Source organism: Oryctolagus cuniculus, chromosome 9 (assembly GCF_964237555.1).
Source record: "Oryctolagus cuniculus chromosome 9, mOryCun1.1, whole genome shotgun sequence".
In the NCBI taxonomy this organism is placed as follows: Eukaryota; Metazoa; Chordata; class Mammalia; order Lagomorpha; family Leporidae; genus Oryctolagus; species Oryctolagus cuniculus.
This window is the reverse complement of record NC_091440.1, coordinates 131,829,138-131,846,170: the sequence shown is the minus strand read 5'-3', so window position 1 is coordinate 131,846,170 and position 17,033 is coordinate 131,829,138. Positions and strand designations below refer to the sequence as shown.

Here is a 17,033-nt window from a genome sequence, read left to right as displayed (position 1 = left end):
GGCGTAGGCACCCCGGGATCTAGTCCTGGTTGGGGTGCCAGGTTCTATCCCAGTTGCTCCTCTTCCAGGCCAGCTCTCTGCTGTGGCCCGGGAGTGCAGTGGAGGATGGCCCAAGTGCTTGGGTCCTGCACCCCATGGGAGACCAGGAGAAGTACCTGGCTCCTGGCTTCGGATCAGCGCAGTGTGCCAGCCGTAGTGGCCATTTGGGGGAATGAACCAATGGAAGGAAGACCTTTCGACCTTTCTCTCTGTCTCTCTCTCTCACTATCTAACTCTGCCTGTCAAAAAAAAAAAAAAAAAAAGAAAGAAAGAAAGAAAGAAAGAAAGAAAGAAAGAAAGAAAGAAAGAAAGAAAGAAAGAAAGAAAGAAAGAAATGTGGGGATGTAATGCTATTCATTATTAGGCATACTCAAAGGAGGAAGGTAGCCAGGAGGCAAGTATACGGGGCTGCCCTGGGTTTTCCCAGATGGTGACAACTTCAGCAGGTGAGTCAGCCACCAACCAAGGACGCAGCTTTGTCTGGAGCCCACCGATCTGAAATTTCCCTCCGAGTTCTTCTGCACTGCGGTGACAAGAGCCCGGGTGTGACTCCAGAGGACCCACCAACTCCTTGCTGTCTCGGAACAGAAAACTCAGATCCCCGTTCTCAGTAAAAGCTAACAGCGAATCATGAAGAACTCTAGAGAAACACACCTGCGAAGTCCCACACGTTCAGCACGAGGTCTCTCTTCCCTTTGCTTCTGATCTGCACAGGCCAGTCCCTCACGTCGATGCCGACCGTGGCGCCCTGCATGCCGACGTCGGCCTTCTTGGCTCTCATTAACTGCTGCAGCAAGGTGGTCTTGCCACTCCCGGTATTGCCCACGATCATGAGTTTCATTCGGTTGTACGGCACGGCCTTTCTGAGCCGCTGCTGAAGAAACCTGGCTTGTGAAAGGTTGAAATGCAGTAACAGACTGCTCAGAAGGACGAGCTGAGGTCTAGGTGAGGTTCTGCACGCTGGAGGTTAGTATCAGACTTTCTAAGAGACTGCAGAAGAGCGCAGAGTCTATAACCGGTTCTGCGCATGTCTCTGAACACACTGCCAGTGCGCATATTTTGTTAGTGATTTTAGCAGTTGATGACACTGGGCGGCATTACCAAATACAATATCATGTTACCCTATCCCTAGAAATAATCTAAATGCTAAAACACATCTTTGATGTTCATAAAATATGATATGCCTATCTATATACACATATACATAGACACAAGTGTGTCTATGTGTATTATAAACATGGATTTTTAAACAGCATAAATTAAACCCTGAAAATTATATAATACAAAACCTATATGACACAGAATAAAGGTAGGGCACACATACTGTTATACTAATACTTAGTAATTCTTAACAAAAGAGTTAATATTGGTTATATATGTGAGCATACAATGCTATATACATATATTCATATATACATCATGTATGTATATGGTCAGGATATATATAGTGAGATTTTCTTGGTTACATCATAAACAAACACATATATGATATTACACTCTCAGCAAATATTAATATGTTACTGTTTCTAACTTTAGTACAAAATAAACATATTAGAAGTGCTATAGGAAGCTAAACAAAACCACCTTTAATTAATAGGTTTTAGAAGTTATCAATAATATAATGAATATAGAAAGATATATTTTAAACTATGCTAAAAGGCTATCATACTTTAAAATTAGAGAAGCAAGCTAAATCCTAAGTGTATTTTAGGCAATACTGATCGATTCATTCTTATAGGAATCCTACAACATGACCAACAGGCCACATCACTCTCTGATTTATTTAATGAACAATAATTCACTATGCTTTGAAAAGAGTCAGTCTTAGAAAAATTAAGTGATGCCACAATTTTTAAACTGCTGTAGGTACTCTGTCTTTTCTAAAAATGTTAAGCACACACACAAATGTTTCATTATGTAGTGGCAACAATCCAGTGAAGGTAGTTCTATTCAATGCTTAGTAAGAATGTAACCAATTTTTATATGAACGTCTTCACCAATTTCAGGAGGGAAACTCATAGGAAATAATTATGTGGGTAGAGGGACAGTTGCATTCAATACAGGAGACAAACTCTTTTCCTTTCAAATTAAGTTAAGCTCAGGCACTCAGAAAACCAAATCCATTCTCGTAAACAGAGAAGAATGGAAATGGAAGAGCACTTCAGGAGAAGAGCCTGAGTTACGTGTCAGTCACTGCTGACACGACAGCTCCACGCGTGTGCCAGGCTCTGTGGGATGAACAGGTGTGAGCATGGCCGAGAACCTGCCTCGGGGATGCTATCGTCCGTCAAGGACATCAAGGATTTCCTTGGCAGGGAACGGAAGACTACCGTGCCGAGTGGGACCCTAGAGGGGGACACGACCCATCAACGAAAGCATCGATGTTCTTAACGTACAGACCACAAGAAACACTGGCACCTGGGAGATGCGCAGGTTGCAAACATGACCAAGCGAGGAGGTCACTCGTGCCGACGGGCAAAATCAAAGCCCGTCATGTCACACCCGTAAGTGACGGCTACGCTTTGAAATACGGCAGACATGGGCTAGCTAACCGCGACAGGAAATGCGCTGACAAGCTCTACACGCTGCTCTGCTTCTTCAGACTGTAGTTGGAAACAAGAAACCAGAAAGGCAGTAGCAGTTATCTCCTTTCCAGACATTTACATGGAGAAGAATGGTAAAGAGAAGCCACTTCTCTCAAGGTGAGCTTGATAAGAACTGGAAGCTTCGGCCACAGCACCACACAAATCCATGCAGTAAATGAAGGTAATGGGGGCTTATAACACGACTCACTTGTTCCCTACATTGGAACCACAACAAGTGACGGAAAGAACAAATCTGAAACACATGTAGCAAGAACAAATGGAAATTAAATGATCTAACCTTATGATGTCTTTGGCTTTGCATCCTACGTGTTTAAAATCAAAGTTAAGACGCAGTTCATCCAGAGGCAGATCCCAGATTTTGCTTAGTTTCCCCATTTCGTTGGGAAAGGACCTCAGTTCGGAGTTGTAACTCACATCAAGAGATGTCAGATTCTCCAGATAGCCGATCTCAGGAGGAATCTTAACGAGATAAAAAAGGGCAGAGCCTGTTGGTGGGGAGGAAGATACGTGTGCTGCCAAGGAACAAAATGAGGGTAGAAGACAAGGAGGGCTCACACCCACCAGCCTTCCAATGCACTTTTTTTTTTTTTTTAAGATTTATTTATTTATTTGAAAGTCAGAGTTACACAGACACAGGAGAGGCAGGGAGACAGAGAGAGGTCTTCTATCCGATGGTTCACTCCCCAGATGGCCCCAACGGCCAGAGCTGGGCCAATCCAAAGCCAGGAACCACGAGCTTCTTCCGGGTCTCCTGCACAGGTGCAGGGCCCCAAGGACTTGGGCCATCTTCCACTGCTTTCCCAGGCCATAGTAGAGAGCTGGATCGGAAGTGGAACAGCCAGTTCTTGAACCGGCGCCCACATAGGATGCCAGCGCTTCAGGCCAGAGCGTTAACCACCCAGTGAGCCACAGCGCCGGCCCTTCTAACTCACTTCTGAAGCTTCCCACAGGCTTCAGCTTCCAGTACACATCGTCAGAAATTTTAGAAAACACTTATGGGGCTGGTGCTGTGGCACAGTAGTCTAAGCCTTGCCTGTTACACGGGCATCTCTTATGGTGCAGGTTTTGGTCCTGGCTGCTCCACTTCCAAACCAGCTCTCCTCCAATGGCCTGGGAAAGCAGCAGAAGATGGCCCAAGTGCTTGAGCCCCTGCACCTGCATGGGAGACCCAGAAGCAGCTCCTGGCTCCTGGTTTTGGTCTGACACAGCCCTGGCCATTATGGCCATTTGGGGAGTGAACCAACAGATGAAGACCTCTCTGTCTGTCTCCCTCTTTCTGTCTGAAACTCTTTCTCTCAAATAAATAAATTTTTAAAAAACCATACATATGAAGAATTTTCTCCCAATCTCTGTCACTTATTTTAAATTTTAGAAACTCAACTTGCCCTAGATGGAGCTTCCCTTCCCACCACTCCAAGTGGAGTTCTTCCCAGCTCTCCAAGTCTAATACATGCAGCGTCCTTCTATTTCCACACGGTGCCTGGTGCTCCCAAAAAAGCACAGGTGTGGCATCACCAGACACCTATGCACAAGTTATTGTTCCTAAAACACAGCTGGGTGGCATCCGAATTGGGACCTCCTTGTTCCAAATTTGTAAGCAACATACATTATATTTGTAAGAGAGACTATGCACTTGCTGGTAAAAAACCAAGTACTCAGAAATATTCATAATCATCCTGAACCTCACAGTACAGAGAGGCTGGCTGACTGCTTTTCTAGGAAACAGGCTTGATTTTGGCAAAATTTTTTCCGAGACAAATGAGTAGTCAATTTCATTTCTGTAACAGAGGGGTTGGACCAAGGCAAAGGCCACTGATATGTCTGAGTGAAGGGTACCGTGGTGGTGGAAGGCACAAATATCAGAACATAACAGATCCATGGACCACGGACGACTGGAGAAAGGTAGAAAACCCGAGGATCTATCAACCACTTAGAGTACTGCTCACATCCATGAGGAAATACGTTAGCACATTCACAAATAACACACACTCAATACACATTTTATCACAGTCACATATCCATATATTTCTTCAAAAGTAAGACACCAAAACTTAGTGGGATTCTTTTGCAGATGAGAAAATGAGGCCATGTGAGTGTACCACAGAGTTAGGATTATACCTGATTTAAAAAGAAATGCCACATAACAGATGTTCAAAACAATCACCTGTGATAAGGTGAATTATGAAGTCTTTGAAAACTGGCAGTGTGTTTAAACAGGCCAACAAGGCCTCTTACCTCCTTCAGTTTATTGTGAGCAAGGTGCAGTTTCTCCACTCGACACCACGCATGCGCCTTTTCGCTCAAGTCCAACACGCTGATCTGATTGTAGCTGAACAGTAGTTCCCGTAAGTTCAAGGACGTCCAGCGTGCGGGGCCTGGCAGACACTGGATGTCATTGCTGCTCATGTCCAGGGACCGCAGGCTACATCATCAGGATATCAAGAACATAGTGAAGGCATGTTTGCCAAGTACATGAAGTAACATCATAAGCAGTCGTCACCAGATGGACAATAGGAGCCAAATTATTTTTTAAAGATTTATTTATTTATTTGAAAGTCAGAGTTACACAGAGAGAGGAGAGGCAGAGAGAGAGAGAGAGAGAGAGAGAGAGAGAGAGAGAGGGAGGGAGAGAGGGAGAGAGGGAGAGAGGGAGAGAGGGAGAGAGGGAGAGAGGGAGAGAGGGAGAGAGGGAGAAAGGGAGGGAGGGAGGGAGGGAGGGGTCTTCCATCTGATGGTTCACTCCCCAGATGGCCACAATGGCCGGAGATGCGCTGATCCGAAGCCAGGAGCCAGGAGCTTCTTCCAGGTCTCCCACATGAGTGCAGGGGCCCAAGGACTTGGGGCACCTTCTACTGCTTTCCCAGGCCATAGCAAAGAGCTGGATCAGAAGCAGAGTGGCCGGGTGTCGAACCAGCGTCCATATGGGATGCCGGTGCTTCAGGTCAGGGCATTAACCTGCTGCACCACAGTGTTGACCCCAATAGGATCTAAATTTTAGGGGCTGGTGCTGTGGCATAGTAGGTTAAGCCTGTGCCTGCGACACCAGCATCCCACAGAGGCATCAGTTCATGTCCCGGCTGCTCCACTTCTGATCCAGCTCTCAATGATGGCCTGGGAAAACATCAATGGATGGCCCAAGTGCTTGGGCCCCTGCAACCCTGAGGGAGATCCAGAAGAAGCTCCTGGCTCCTGGCTTCCAATTGTGGTCCAGCTCCAGCCATGCAGCCATTTGGGGAGGATTGAAGATCTCTCTCTCTCTCCCTCTATCTCCCTCCCTCCCTTTTTGTAACCCAGGCTCTCAAAGAAATAAACAAATCTTAAAAAAAAGAGAGAGAGAGAGAGGGACCAAATTTTTAAAACTAACATTATGTACTCAGAAATATGTCTGTATAATGGTCTAGAGGAAAAAAAATAAGACCCATTTTACTGGAAATGAAGTTAAAGTGAGAAAGAGCATTACAAAGCAAATCTGGGCCTACTTTTCCTTCTTCAGGCAGATGAAGAAACCAATCTCAAAATGAGGGAAGGACCCAGGGTTTGCAGAAGTTTCCATATATTAGAAATAAGCGACCAGCGCCACGGCTCACTAAGCTAATCCTCCACCTGTGGCGCCAGCACCCCGGGTTCTAGTCCCAGTTGGGGCTCCAGATTCTGTCCTGGTTGCTCCTCTTCTAGTCCAGCTCTCTGCTGTGGCCCGGGAAGGCAGTGGAGGATGGCCCAAGTCCCTGGGCCCTGCACTTGCATGGGAGACCAGGAGGAGGCACCTGGCTCCTGGCTTCGCATCGGCACAGCGCACCGGCAGTGACGGCCATTTGGGGGGTGAACCAACGTAGGGAAGACCTTTCTCTCTGTCTCTCTCTCTCACTATCTCTGCCTGTCAAAAGAAAAAAAAAATAAGCAGCAAAGATAAAGTGGTCATGAAAACCCCTGCCTTTTCCAGAAGACTGACAAGGATGTGGCTCCCACCCACCTTGTCAATGGAGTGATTTTCCATTCGTGCCTGAGGGCTTCTTCAGTCAATTAACACTGTCCAGGGGCCACCCATTACCTGCATGTCTCAGGGCAGCAATGATCGCAACTCTGAGCATGAAGCTTGCATTTGGCAGGACCTCGATGCCAACTGAGAGCTTTCATGCGGGCACAGGCTACCCAGGACTACCAGGAAATGACAAAAACACCGTGCACATGAACATAAGTGTTCATCAGCAGTGGTGGCCATCTTGACTATGCAAAAGGCCGCCTGGACTTTCTAGCTACGTACTGGTCACTTGCGTGTGGTACATCTGAAGTTGGCTGAATTCATTCTAAGCTCACGTAGCAGTACCATCCGCTAGACAAAAACTCCGGTTTGCACAGCAAAAATGTCACTAGAAGTTGGGCGACTCTTCTAAGAATGCATGAAAACCAGAAAGGGGAAGTGACTGTGCTAGAGAGAAGACACGTCGCAAGCAGTGTGACTGAGACGAACCTGCCAAGCACCAGGCTTTCCGAAAGCAGTGCTGCATTCGCCTTGGCCCGTGTTTCACACTGTGAAACTAGAGAAAATTAAGGAAATACCTTTGCGTGGTGGCCACCTAGGCCTGAGAAAGAAGGGTGCCTCAGAGTGGTGTGATTAGGGAGTGGATGGGATTTAATTCTCTGGGAGGAAGCTTCTTCTTTTTTTTTTTTTTTTTTTTTTTTTTTTTTTTTACAGGTAGAGTGGACAGTGAGAGAGAGAGAGACAGAGAGAAAGGTCTTCCTTTGCCATTGGTTCACCCTCCAATGGCCGCCACAGCCGGCGCACCACGCTGATCCGATGGCAGGAGCCAGGAGCCAGGTGCTTCTCCTGGTCTCCCATGGGGTGCAGGGCCCAAGCACTTGGGCCATCCTCCACTGCACTCCCGGGCCACAGCAGAGAGCTGGCCTGGAAGAGGGGCAACCAGGACAGAATCTGGCGCCCCAACCGGGACTAGAACCTGGGGTGCCGGTGCCGCAAGGTGGAGGATTAGCCTAGTGAGCCGTGGTGCCGGCTAGAAGCTTCTTTATGACGTGTTCCCTCCTGGTCAGGCATCCTCCATGTCTGGCTCTCAACGACATTTTCAGAAACACACTAGGACTGAACAGAGGGTCCCTCTGCTCAGCAGGCGCCCAGATGGAAACACGGAGGGTCCTCAGCGGAACTGCCAGTGGTTAAGCACTGTAAATTGCAGCAAGTCACTTCACCTCTGTAGTGGGGCATGTCCTCATTAAAAAGGGCAGGTAATAGCAGTAGCTGGCTGACAGAATTCCTAGGGAGACTGAAGAGATTTCCCCGAAGAGAAGTCAGAACACTGACACATTCTAAGGCAGAATTAAGTGAACTGTCACGTGCTAGTCTGAGGTACTCTCTGGCTAGCTTACAGCTAAGTATTAGTCACTGGCATAGGAAGATATTTGCATAGACATGAACTTGGTTAACAATCATGGACACAGTGAGAACAGTACTTAGGATGACAACACACTCAAAATATAATCCATGTCTGATGTATAGTCAGCAGCAAGCTTTGCTTTTGTGAGAGCAACAACAAAAACCCAAACCTGCCCTACACAACTGCCCTAATCATCACCGAAAATGTCCCTGAAATGTAACTTACCCATGATTTCCAGGTTATGAGTATTTTAGCACCACATCAACCTCTGAGAGCCAGTGATTTTTTCAAAAGTCAAAGTGACAGGCAGATACCCCCACGCAATCGTAACAATGCAGCAGTTATTCTGAGACGATAGCCCACGAAATTAAAACAAAAATGGCAAGTCCGAGCAATGAATCAGGTCTTCTGGGTAGAGAATCAAGCACACAGACCTATAAACAAGCCACTCCACAGGCCTGGACGATGAAGTTACGATGCCTAAGTCAAAGCCAGACTTCTAAAGCCCCTGGGGTGGATTTCAAAATAAAAAACACCAAACTTACTGTGGAAGATTTAAAATTGCTTCTGGAACACTTGTAAATTTGTTTTGAGATAGTTTTAAGCTTGTCATGGAGGAAGGCAAGAAAGGCATGTCGGCTACAGGAATACAAAGATAAGACAAGGAACATTTTAATCATTTGAACTAGATTTCCATTCAGTCTAATAAGAGCAGCAACCAGTGAGGTGATACTTGATTTAATTTCCATTCTGACACTGACAACAGAAAGTCTACTTTAAAAAATAATTCTGCCACTCAACAATAAAACAATACGCCATATTTATCAGGATCTTTTAATCTGAAAGCTAAACAACTGTCTAAATATAAATTCATCTATCTAATATCTGCTTCAAGGAAAAATTAAAACATTAATTTCAAATTAGGTATGATGTCATATGACTATTATAGAGGAAGCCATATTACTCTTTAGTAACTATTACAAAATGCTTTTGAATACTTAATTAACATGTAGCATAAAGTAAGTATAAAAACTCTTGATGATACCATCTCATAAAGTGGGTTTTGTGAAAGACCACTGAATTCACTTGATAAAGGCACTCTTTGATTATGTGATGTAAAGAGACCAGGCAACCTTAGGGAAAATGACACGAAGAATCTCAGAATTCTCGATTTTCTGGCACACACAGAGTGAGACACCCCCAAGGGATAAACGTCCAGGAAGAGCACCGCAGAACCCCAGCTAGGTTCACCTACAGAGCAGCGCACCTGCACCAGACGAGCTCTGAGATCGGATAGAGACCCACATCCCTGCAGTGTTGTGAAAATGAACAAATTACCTCTCAGCATTCTGAGAGCTTAATATACGAACGCTGCTTCGTCCAGAAAATCTGGAGGGGCCCCCACGTTTGAAGACACAGCTAGAAGCTGTGTGTGAGGAGGAGAGATGCTGACTCCCCAGCTGGGTTTGAGACATGCCAACGAGTAGAAACGATGCCCAACTGGGCAGTTATCTTGTGGCCCAGATGTTGTAATGGAAGACATGCAGAAAATCAAAAACCCAAAACTCCCTGTACCATTATCCGTGATAGTCAAGTCCCTTCTCAGGCATGCCGTCCCCTCACGTATGAACCCACGTCCTAAACCACGAAGGCTGTGGGGTGCAAACCACAGATGGCTGGGTTCCGTCTAAGCCACTAGGACCAGTTTGCCATCACACCAACACCTCAGTTCTTCACCTCCTTGAGTCGGGTAGGGCTCATACCTGCTCTACCCCCAGGACCTCCGTGAGATCCAGCAGCGAAGGCACTTTGACTATCGCCAAGCCCCAGCATCCTTGTGAGCCTGCTTCCTTCCAGATTCAGGCTAAACACCACAAACCCCACAGACCAAAGGACAGCCCCTGCCCAAGGGATCCTCATGGCCCCCTGAGACTTGCCAGTGTCTGGGCAGCACCCTCTAATTTGTGCCTTCACTCTTTCATGCCCATCTATCTTCTGAAGTCAACTGCAAGGTCCTACAGGATGGAGCCCAGGTTTGCCTAGCTCACTAGTGAGCCAACCACTCTATCCCTGGTTTCAGTGCCATGGTGGGAACAGCGTCAAGGTCCAGGGAGCGGGGAAGACAGGAGGGAGGGGAAAGGGAGGAAAACACTGTGCAAATTCACGTAGCTTTCACCATTACGACCTTCTGGAAGCCCTGCCAAACTATTTTAAAATAATCAGTCAACTATATCCTGCTATTAAACAGTACTGCATGGAGCTGGAGTTGTGGCATAGCAGGTAAGACTGTTGCCAACAACATCAGCATCCCATATGGGTGCCAGTTCAAGTCCAGGCTGTTCCATTTCCAAGCAATGTCTCTGCTAATGGCCCAAGTACTTAGTCCCCTGCCAGCCACATGGGATGCCCAGATGAAGATCCTGGCTCCTGGCTCCTAGCTTCGGCCTTGACAACCTGGGCTGTTGAAGCCATCTGGGGAGTGAACCAGCAGATGGAAGGTATCTCTGTGTCTCTCCCTCTAATTTTGATTTTCAAATAAATCAATCAACTTTAAAAAAAAAAAAACAGTATTTACAAATTTTGTTTCTGAGATAGGTATAGAATTTCTGTCCAGGTAGGAAGGTCTACACGGCCTCCACTAAGATATATATGGAGAATCCCTGTTTACTGCTGTAAACGTACCAGCTCTGTTCGTACCAGATTCTGTAGACTATTGTAAACGGGCTTATCTCTGCTTTATCTCACATGCTAAGGGAATTTAGGGTATTCCACAACTTTTCAAAAAAGTGATGATCCCACTATGAATTACTGCAATATCTTGCCAAGAGCAGATGAACGGATACACACAAGCTTCAGAAATTTGACCACTGTTAAATTTATAATTTTTTCTATAAATCGCAATAGTAAATATAATTAAAAAATGCTGATAAAACTTCAGTGTGAAACTCACTCTCCCAATACAGGGATGCCCCCTCCTCAGGCACCTATGTGAATAATCTCAGTTGAATAAACTAAAATGAATTACAGTCTGAGTACTATTTGAAGATGGCCTAACTGTTCTTCTAACCTGTGATCATAGCAATGATTTTTTAATCACGGACTTATTTTTTAGAGTAGGTTTAAACGTACAGGAAAAGTGGGCAGAGAGCACAGGGAGCTCCATTCTCTGAACACCAGCTCCCCACACATTCCCCTGACACTAACAATGTGCACATTCATTAAGAACCAAAGAGCCAGTACTGACACATCAGGACCACTCCAAGCCCCCAGTTCTTACCAGGGTGACCGTCTGTGTTCTACATTCGTGGGGTTTCCACAAATGTATGATGACTTTCATCTACCAAGACAGAATCACAAGGAATAGCACACAGCCCTAGAAATCCTCTGGGCTCTGGCCATTCATCCTGCCCTGCCCCTGCCCCTGGCAGTCACTGATCTCACTGCCCCACACTTGGTCGTCCTCAGATTGTCCAGCATTCGGGATCCAACAGCACATGGCCTCTCCAGATGGGCTCCTCTCACTCTGCAATGTGGGTTCTTCCATGTCTGTTCCTGGCTCAGGGGCTCACCCCCTTATTTTGCTAACACACTAAATGTATTTTGGAAACCCCAGGGTAACAGGTTAACAGAAATCCCCCCTTCCAATCCTCTCCTCCCGTGTGTACACACAACCCCACTTCTTGCAACACCCAGGCCAGTACACAGCACAGCACACTGAATGCTTACCAAGCAAATTCATCCTGGCGCTGAAACTCTCCACTTTAGGACAAGCTTCCAGAAAGTTCTCTGGTAGGCATGAAATGTGGTTTTTACTAAGGTTTAAGATCTTCAGTTCCTTCAGGCTCAAGGGGGAGCATGTGCCTGATATTTTATTTCTAGTAGTAAGAAACAGAAATGAGAGTTAAATTACACACTTCACATGCTTTAAAAAAAAATCTGTCCTCAAAGAATGTGCCTAAGCAGATGTATTCATTTTGAAGTTAATGCGAACATTTAAGTAAACTGGTAGAAGCTGCAATACATTTTTTCTCAACCTTCCATTACATTTTTGTTTAAAACTCATGACTACAGAAGTGCCAGCCTATTTTTTCAACCCTCAAAAGCTGAATGCAATGCAACCCTTTGGTCTGTGATGAGCTCCCTCCTTACCCTTCTAGAAGCAGCTGCTCCAGTTTCTCAGCCACCTCTGCGAGGCTCTCAGGGACAGCAGACAGCTGGTTATAGGACAGATTCAGCTGCCGCAGGGTCAGACACCTCACCGCGGGATCCAGGATGACAGAGGGCCCAATGTCATTGCGGGAGACATCGAGGTTGGCAATGCAGTTCATTTTCAACAAGTAAGAGGGAAATGATGTAAATTTATTACTGTGCAAGTCCAAATGTGTCAAGCACTTCAGGACCTGCAAAGACAGCGTTTCAAAGTTCTAACACAAAGCAGCTGCGAAACTTAAGATTAGCCTGGTAGCAGGGGACTCCAATTTAATCCCATCAAGGTGGCATGTACCAATGCCATCTCACTAGTCCAAGTGATCAATCTCAGTTCACAATTGATCATAATGAAAGGACTAAGAGTCAAAGGGAGCACATAAACAAGTCTAGTACCTGCTAATACTAACAGATAGAATAAATAGAGGGGAGAGTGATCCAACATGGGAAGCGAGATACTCAGCAGACTCATAGAATGGCAGATGTCCTAAACAGCACTCTGGCCTCAGAATCAGCCCTAAAGGCATTCGGATCTGGCTGAAAAGCCCATGAGAGTATTTCAGGCATGGAAAGCCAAGGCACTCTGGCAAAAAAAAAAAAAAAAAAAAAAAAAAAAAAAAAAAAAAAAAAAAAAAAAAACAAAACCTAAATGAAAGATCTCTGTGAGTGATGAGATCCCAGTGGAAAGAACAGGTCTTCAAAGAAGGAGGTACCTTTCTCTGAAGGGAGGAGAGAACCTCCACTTTGACTATGACCTTGTCTAAACAAGATAAGAGTCAGAGAACTCAAGGGGCTTCCATAGCCTTGGAAACTCATGACTGGTGCATAGGGAGATTACTGATGCCATAAACAGGAGTGTCAATTGGTAAAGTCAACAACAGGAGTCACTGTGCACTTACTCCTCATGTAGGATCTCTGTCCTTAATGTGCTGTACATTGAGGCTTAATGCTATAACGAGTACTCAAACAGTATATTTCACTTTGTGTTTCTGTGGGGGTGCAAACTGTTGAAATCTTTACTTAATGTATACTAAACTGATCTTCTGTTAAAAAAAAAAAAAAGAAGAAATCAGCAATTCCCAACTTGACTCTCACTGGGATTAAACATGACAATAGGTCTGATCTGATTTCATCATCATTTAAAAAATCATCTATTATTTTTCACTTTATGTTTCTGTGTGGGAGCAAACTGTTGAAATCTTTACTTAATGTATGCTAAACTGATCTTCTGTATATAAAGAGAATTGAAAATGAATCTTGATGTGAATGGAAGGGGCGAGGGAGTGGGAAAGGGGAGGGATGCGGGTGGGAGGGACGTTATGGGGGGGAAGCCATTGTAATCCATAAGCCATACTTTGGAAATTTATATTCATTAAATAAAAGTTAAAAAAAAAGTAAAAAAAAAAAGATTAACCTGGTAGCTATACCCACCAAGAATCCTCTGAAAAACTGAAAACACAACCCAAACAAGAAGTTCAAGACACTGGCTGGCCCAGCCACCTCTCCTGTAACATGGTAAGACCAAGAAAAACCCAAGAGGTAGCCTGTCAAAAGCAGGTTCAAAAAAAACAGCAGTTAAATTCACCTTTTTTGTAAATTATGTCTGCAAAGAGCAAATTACAAGCAGCATTTAGAACAAATACTTGTTCAAAAAGGCCTCGACAAATATTTGAACTAATTACTTGGTGAACAAGAAGTACAGTCCTGGGAATATGTTTTACTATATACTAGGCTTCAGATATTGTACTTTTTAAGAGATGTATTTATTTATTTGAAAAAGCAGAGTCAGAGAGAGGAAGGGAGAGACCAATAAAGAGATTTGCCATCCTACTGTTCACTCCCCTTATACCGTAGCTGGGGCTTGGCAAGGCAAAGCAAAGAGCTCCATCTGGGGCTCTCACATGGGTGGCAGGGACCCAAGGTCGTCCTAAGCCATCATCTGCCGCCTCTCAGGTGCCTTAGCAGGAAGCTGGATTAGAAGTGGAAGAGCCAGGACTAGATGGGCATTACAACACGGGATGAGGGTGTCCCAAGCAGCGTCTTAACCTGCTGTAAGTCAACATTAGCCCCTGTTATATATTTTAACATAAAAAATTAATAAGAGTAGCCACAGATAACGTATGTTTCATTTTTAGAACTTTCTCTTTTGTGCAATTTTTTTGGTTCAAATCTCTACTAAGTCCTTTCTGACTTTACGAGGATAATAGCACTGTAAATACTGTATCGATTTTTCCAATCATAGGTATTGATTACTAGTAAAGGACCAAAACATCAAGTACAATCGCATCTCTGTGCTCCTCTTCACACACCAACATATTTATCCTCACAATCATCTCAGAGGCTTCTTCCAGATCCTACCAGCTTGTTCAGAAGCACACGCTGCAGGATTGTTTATTCTCAAAGCTAAACCTGCACATTTTCTTGCAAAAAGACTCTTCAGACAGTAACAAAAACACACCAGCAGGTGGTGTCCTTGTGACACTGCTCTAAGAGAAGCTGGGAGCAGAGGACACCCTAATGTCACTCACCCTGCCAGGCTCTGAGTTCTTCGTAGCTAGGCTGGGTTCCGGTATGCTTCTACTTAATCGATTAACAATACTTACTGAAGGCTTGCAAGTGTCAGCCTCTCATCGCTCCACAAATGAACTCAACAGGCGTCCACTAAAGGGCTACAGCACCTCTAATAATGCACGAGGCATCCACCACAGCTCTGTGTAACCAGCAGCTGTCCACTGCACCTTTACTGCACATCATGCATCACTAGGCGCTCGGCACAGGCAAGAACAAGCCCGAAGCGATCTCTGTCCTCACAGAACTCTGAGTCTAGTGAGGACAACACACAGCAAGTCAGACTTCAGGAGCCAAGGGCAGTGCAGCGGATGTGTAACCCCAGCGGGTAGCCGGCCTGATTGGAAGGAAGACAGAGCAAAGAAGCAGAGGGCAACACAGTGAACTTTCCCCTGGGACCTGGGTAATGGGAAGGATTTAAGCAGGCGAACGAGAGACAAAAGACGCCTCTTGGACGTGCGTGGAGATAAATGTAAGCTTCAGGGGTATATACTCAAAGCTCTCACAACACTGGTTTAAAAGCATCTCAAAACGTGGGGTGGCTGCTCCTTGGGAAACCTCCATCCTATACTGGAGTGTCTGCGATCAAACTCTGGCTCCACTCCCGATTCCAGCTTCCTGCTAATGTGTACCTTGAAGGAGCAGGTGATGGCTCACGTACTTGAATCCCTCATTCTCAGCGAGAAGACCAGGCTGAGTTCCTGGCTCCTGGCTTTGGCTCTGGCCCAGGCCCTGGAGACTGAATCACTGCATAAAAGCTGGCTCACTCGCTCCCACTCTCTGTCCCTTCTTCACTCTGTTTTTCTGTCTCTCTCTCTTTGTATCTGCCTTTCAAATAAAACAAAAATAAGTAAATAAAAATAAAAGAAGAAAGAGAAATGCATTTGCAGTAAGATTCATTTTAAAAAGACTGGTATTATTCTTTAACAAACTTTGCAATTCAATCCAAGAAATCAGCTTAGTAATTTAAATGTTTGTATTAATTTAATTTGCCGTATCATCTTTGGCTTTGAAAACGTCTGACCCATAATACAAAGAAGAGAAAGTCCATATTCAGAGGACTATGCTATCAACAAACTGCTATACTTTAATTCTCTCAAGATTAGAAGTTTGAGCAGACAATTAATTCCTAAGTTACATATAACTTTTTATTTTATTCATTCACACACATACACTGTTCCTATCTGTTGGCTGATTGCTGTAAATGCAAACAACAAATAGGCTGAAGGCAGGGACTGAGAACTCAATGAAGATCTCCTATTTGGGTAGCAGCAACCCAATCACTTGAGCCATGACTGTTGCCTTCCAGGGTCTACGTTAGCAGGAAGCTGAAGTCAGGAGCTAGCGCTGGGTACTGAACCTGGCATTCCAACATAGCACACATGCATCTTAACCTCCAGGATAAACGCCCACTCCAAGTTACACACAATTTCAACCCCTCTCCCCCCAAAAAGTCCTCATGATCAGGGCCAGTGTTTTGTCACAGCACATTAAGCCACCACTTGCAGCATTGGCATTCCAGTACTGGTTGTTTGACTTCCAGTCAAGTTCCCTGCTAACATATCTGGGAAAGCAGTGAAAGATGACCTAGGTCCCTGGGCCCCTGAACCCACATGGGAGACCCAGATGAAGCTCCTAGCTCCTCAGTAGGGCCTGGCCCAGCCCTGGTTGTTATGGCCATTTGGGGAGTGAACCAGTAGATGCAAACTCTCTGTCTCCTTCTTTCTCGCTCCCTTTCTCCTGTAACTGAGTCTTTCAAATAAATAAGTAAATCTTTAAAACACAAAGTCATCATGGTCAGTTAGCTGAGCCTCTCAATTTACAGTGGAGGAAATGAAGGCTCAGAACAGGCAGATAGCTGGCCGGCGCCGCAGCTCACTAGGCTAATCCTCCGCCTAGCGGCGCCGGCACACCGGGTTCTAGTCCCGGTTGGGGCGCCGGATTCTGTCCTGGTTGCCCCTCTTCCAGGCCAGCTCTCTGCTATGGCCAGGGAGTGCAGTGGAGGATGGCCCAGGTGCTTGGGCCCTGCACCCCATGGGAGACCAGGAAAAGCACCTGGCTCCTGGCTCCTGCCATCGGATCAGTGCGGTGCGCCGGCTGCGGCGGCCATTGAGGGTGAACCAACGGCAAAGGAAGACCTTTCTCTCTGTCTCACTCTCTCACTGTCCACTCTGCCTGTCAAAAAATAAAAAAAGAGTTATTTAAAAAAAAAAAAAAAACAGGCAGA

General features: G+C 45.4%; 1 protein-coding gene across 5 annotated transcripts in view; it reads right to left on the bottom strand.

Annotated features, from left to right (window-relative positions):
* LRRK2 (leucine rich repeat kinase 2) overlaps positions 1-17,033 on the bottom strand; it is a 161,976-nt gene that overhangs the window by 63,338 nt on the left and 81,605 nt on the right. For all 5 annotated transcript variants that reach the window (XM_070049663.1, XM_070049662.1, XM_070049661.1 and 2 more), the window contains exons 24-29: positions 12,182-12,432; positions 11,759-11,907; positions 8,578-8,671; positions 4,881-5,067; positions 2,923-3,104; positions 694-923 (exon numbers count right to left, since the gene is read on the bottom strand). In XM_070049663.1, coding sequence (XP_069905764.1) covers positions 694-923; positions 2,923-3,104; positions 4,881-5,067; positions 8,578-8,671; positions 11,759-11,907; positions 12,182-12,432 — 1,093 coding nt within the window. The remainder of the gene's footprint in view (positions 1-693; positions 924-2,922; positions 3,105-4,880; positions 5,068-8,577; positions 8,672-11,758; positions 11,908-12,181; positions 12,433-17,033) is intronic.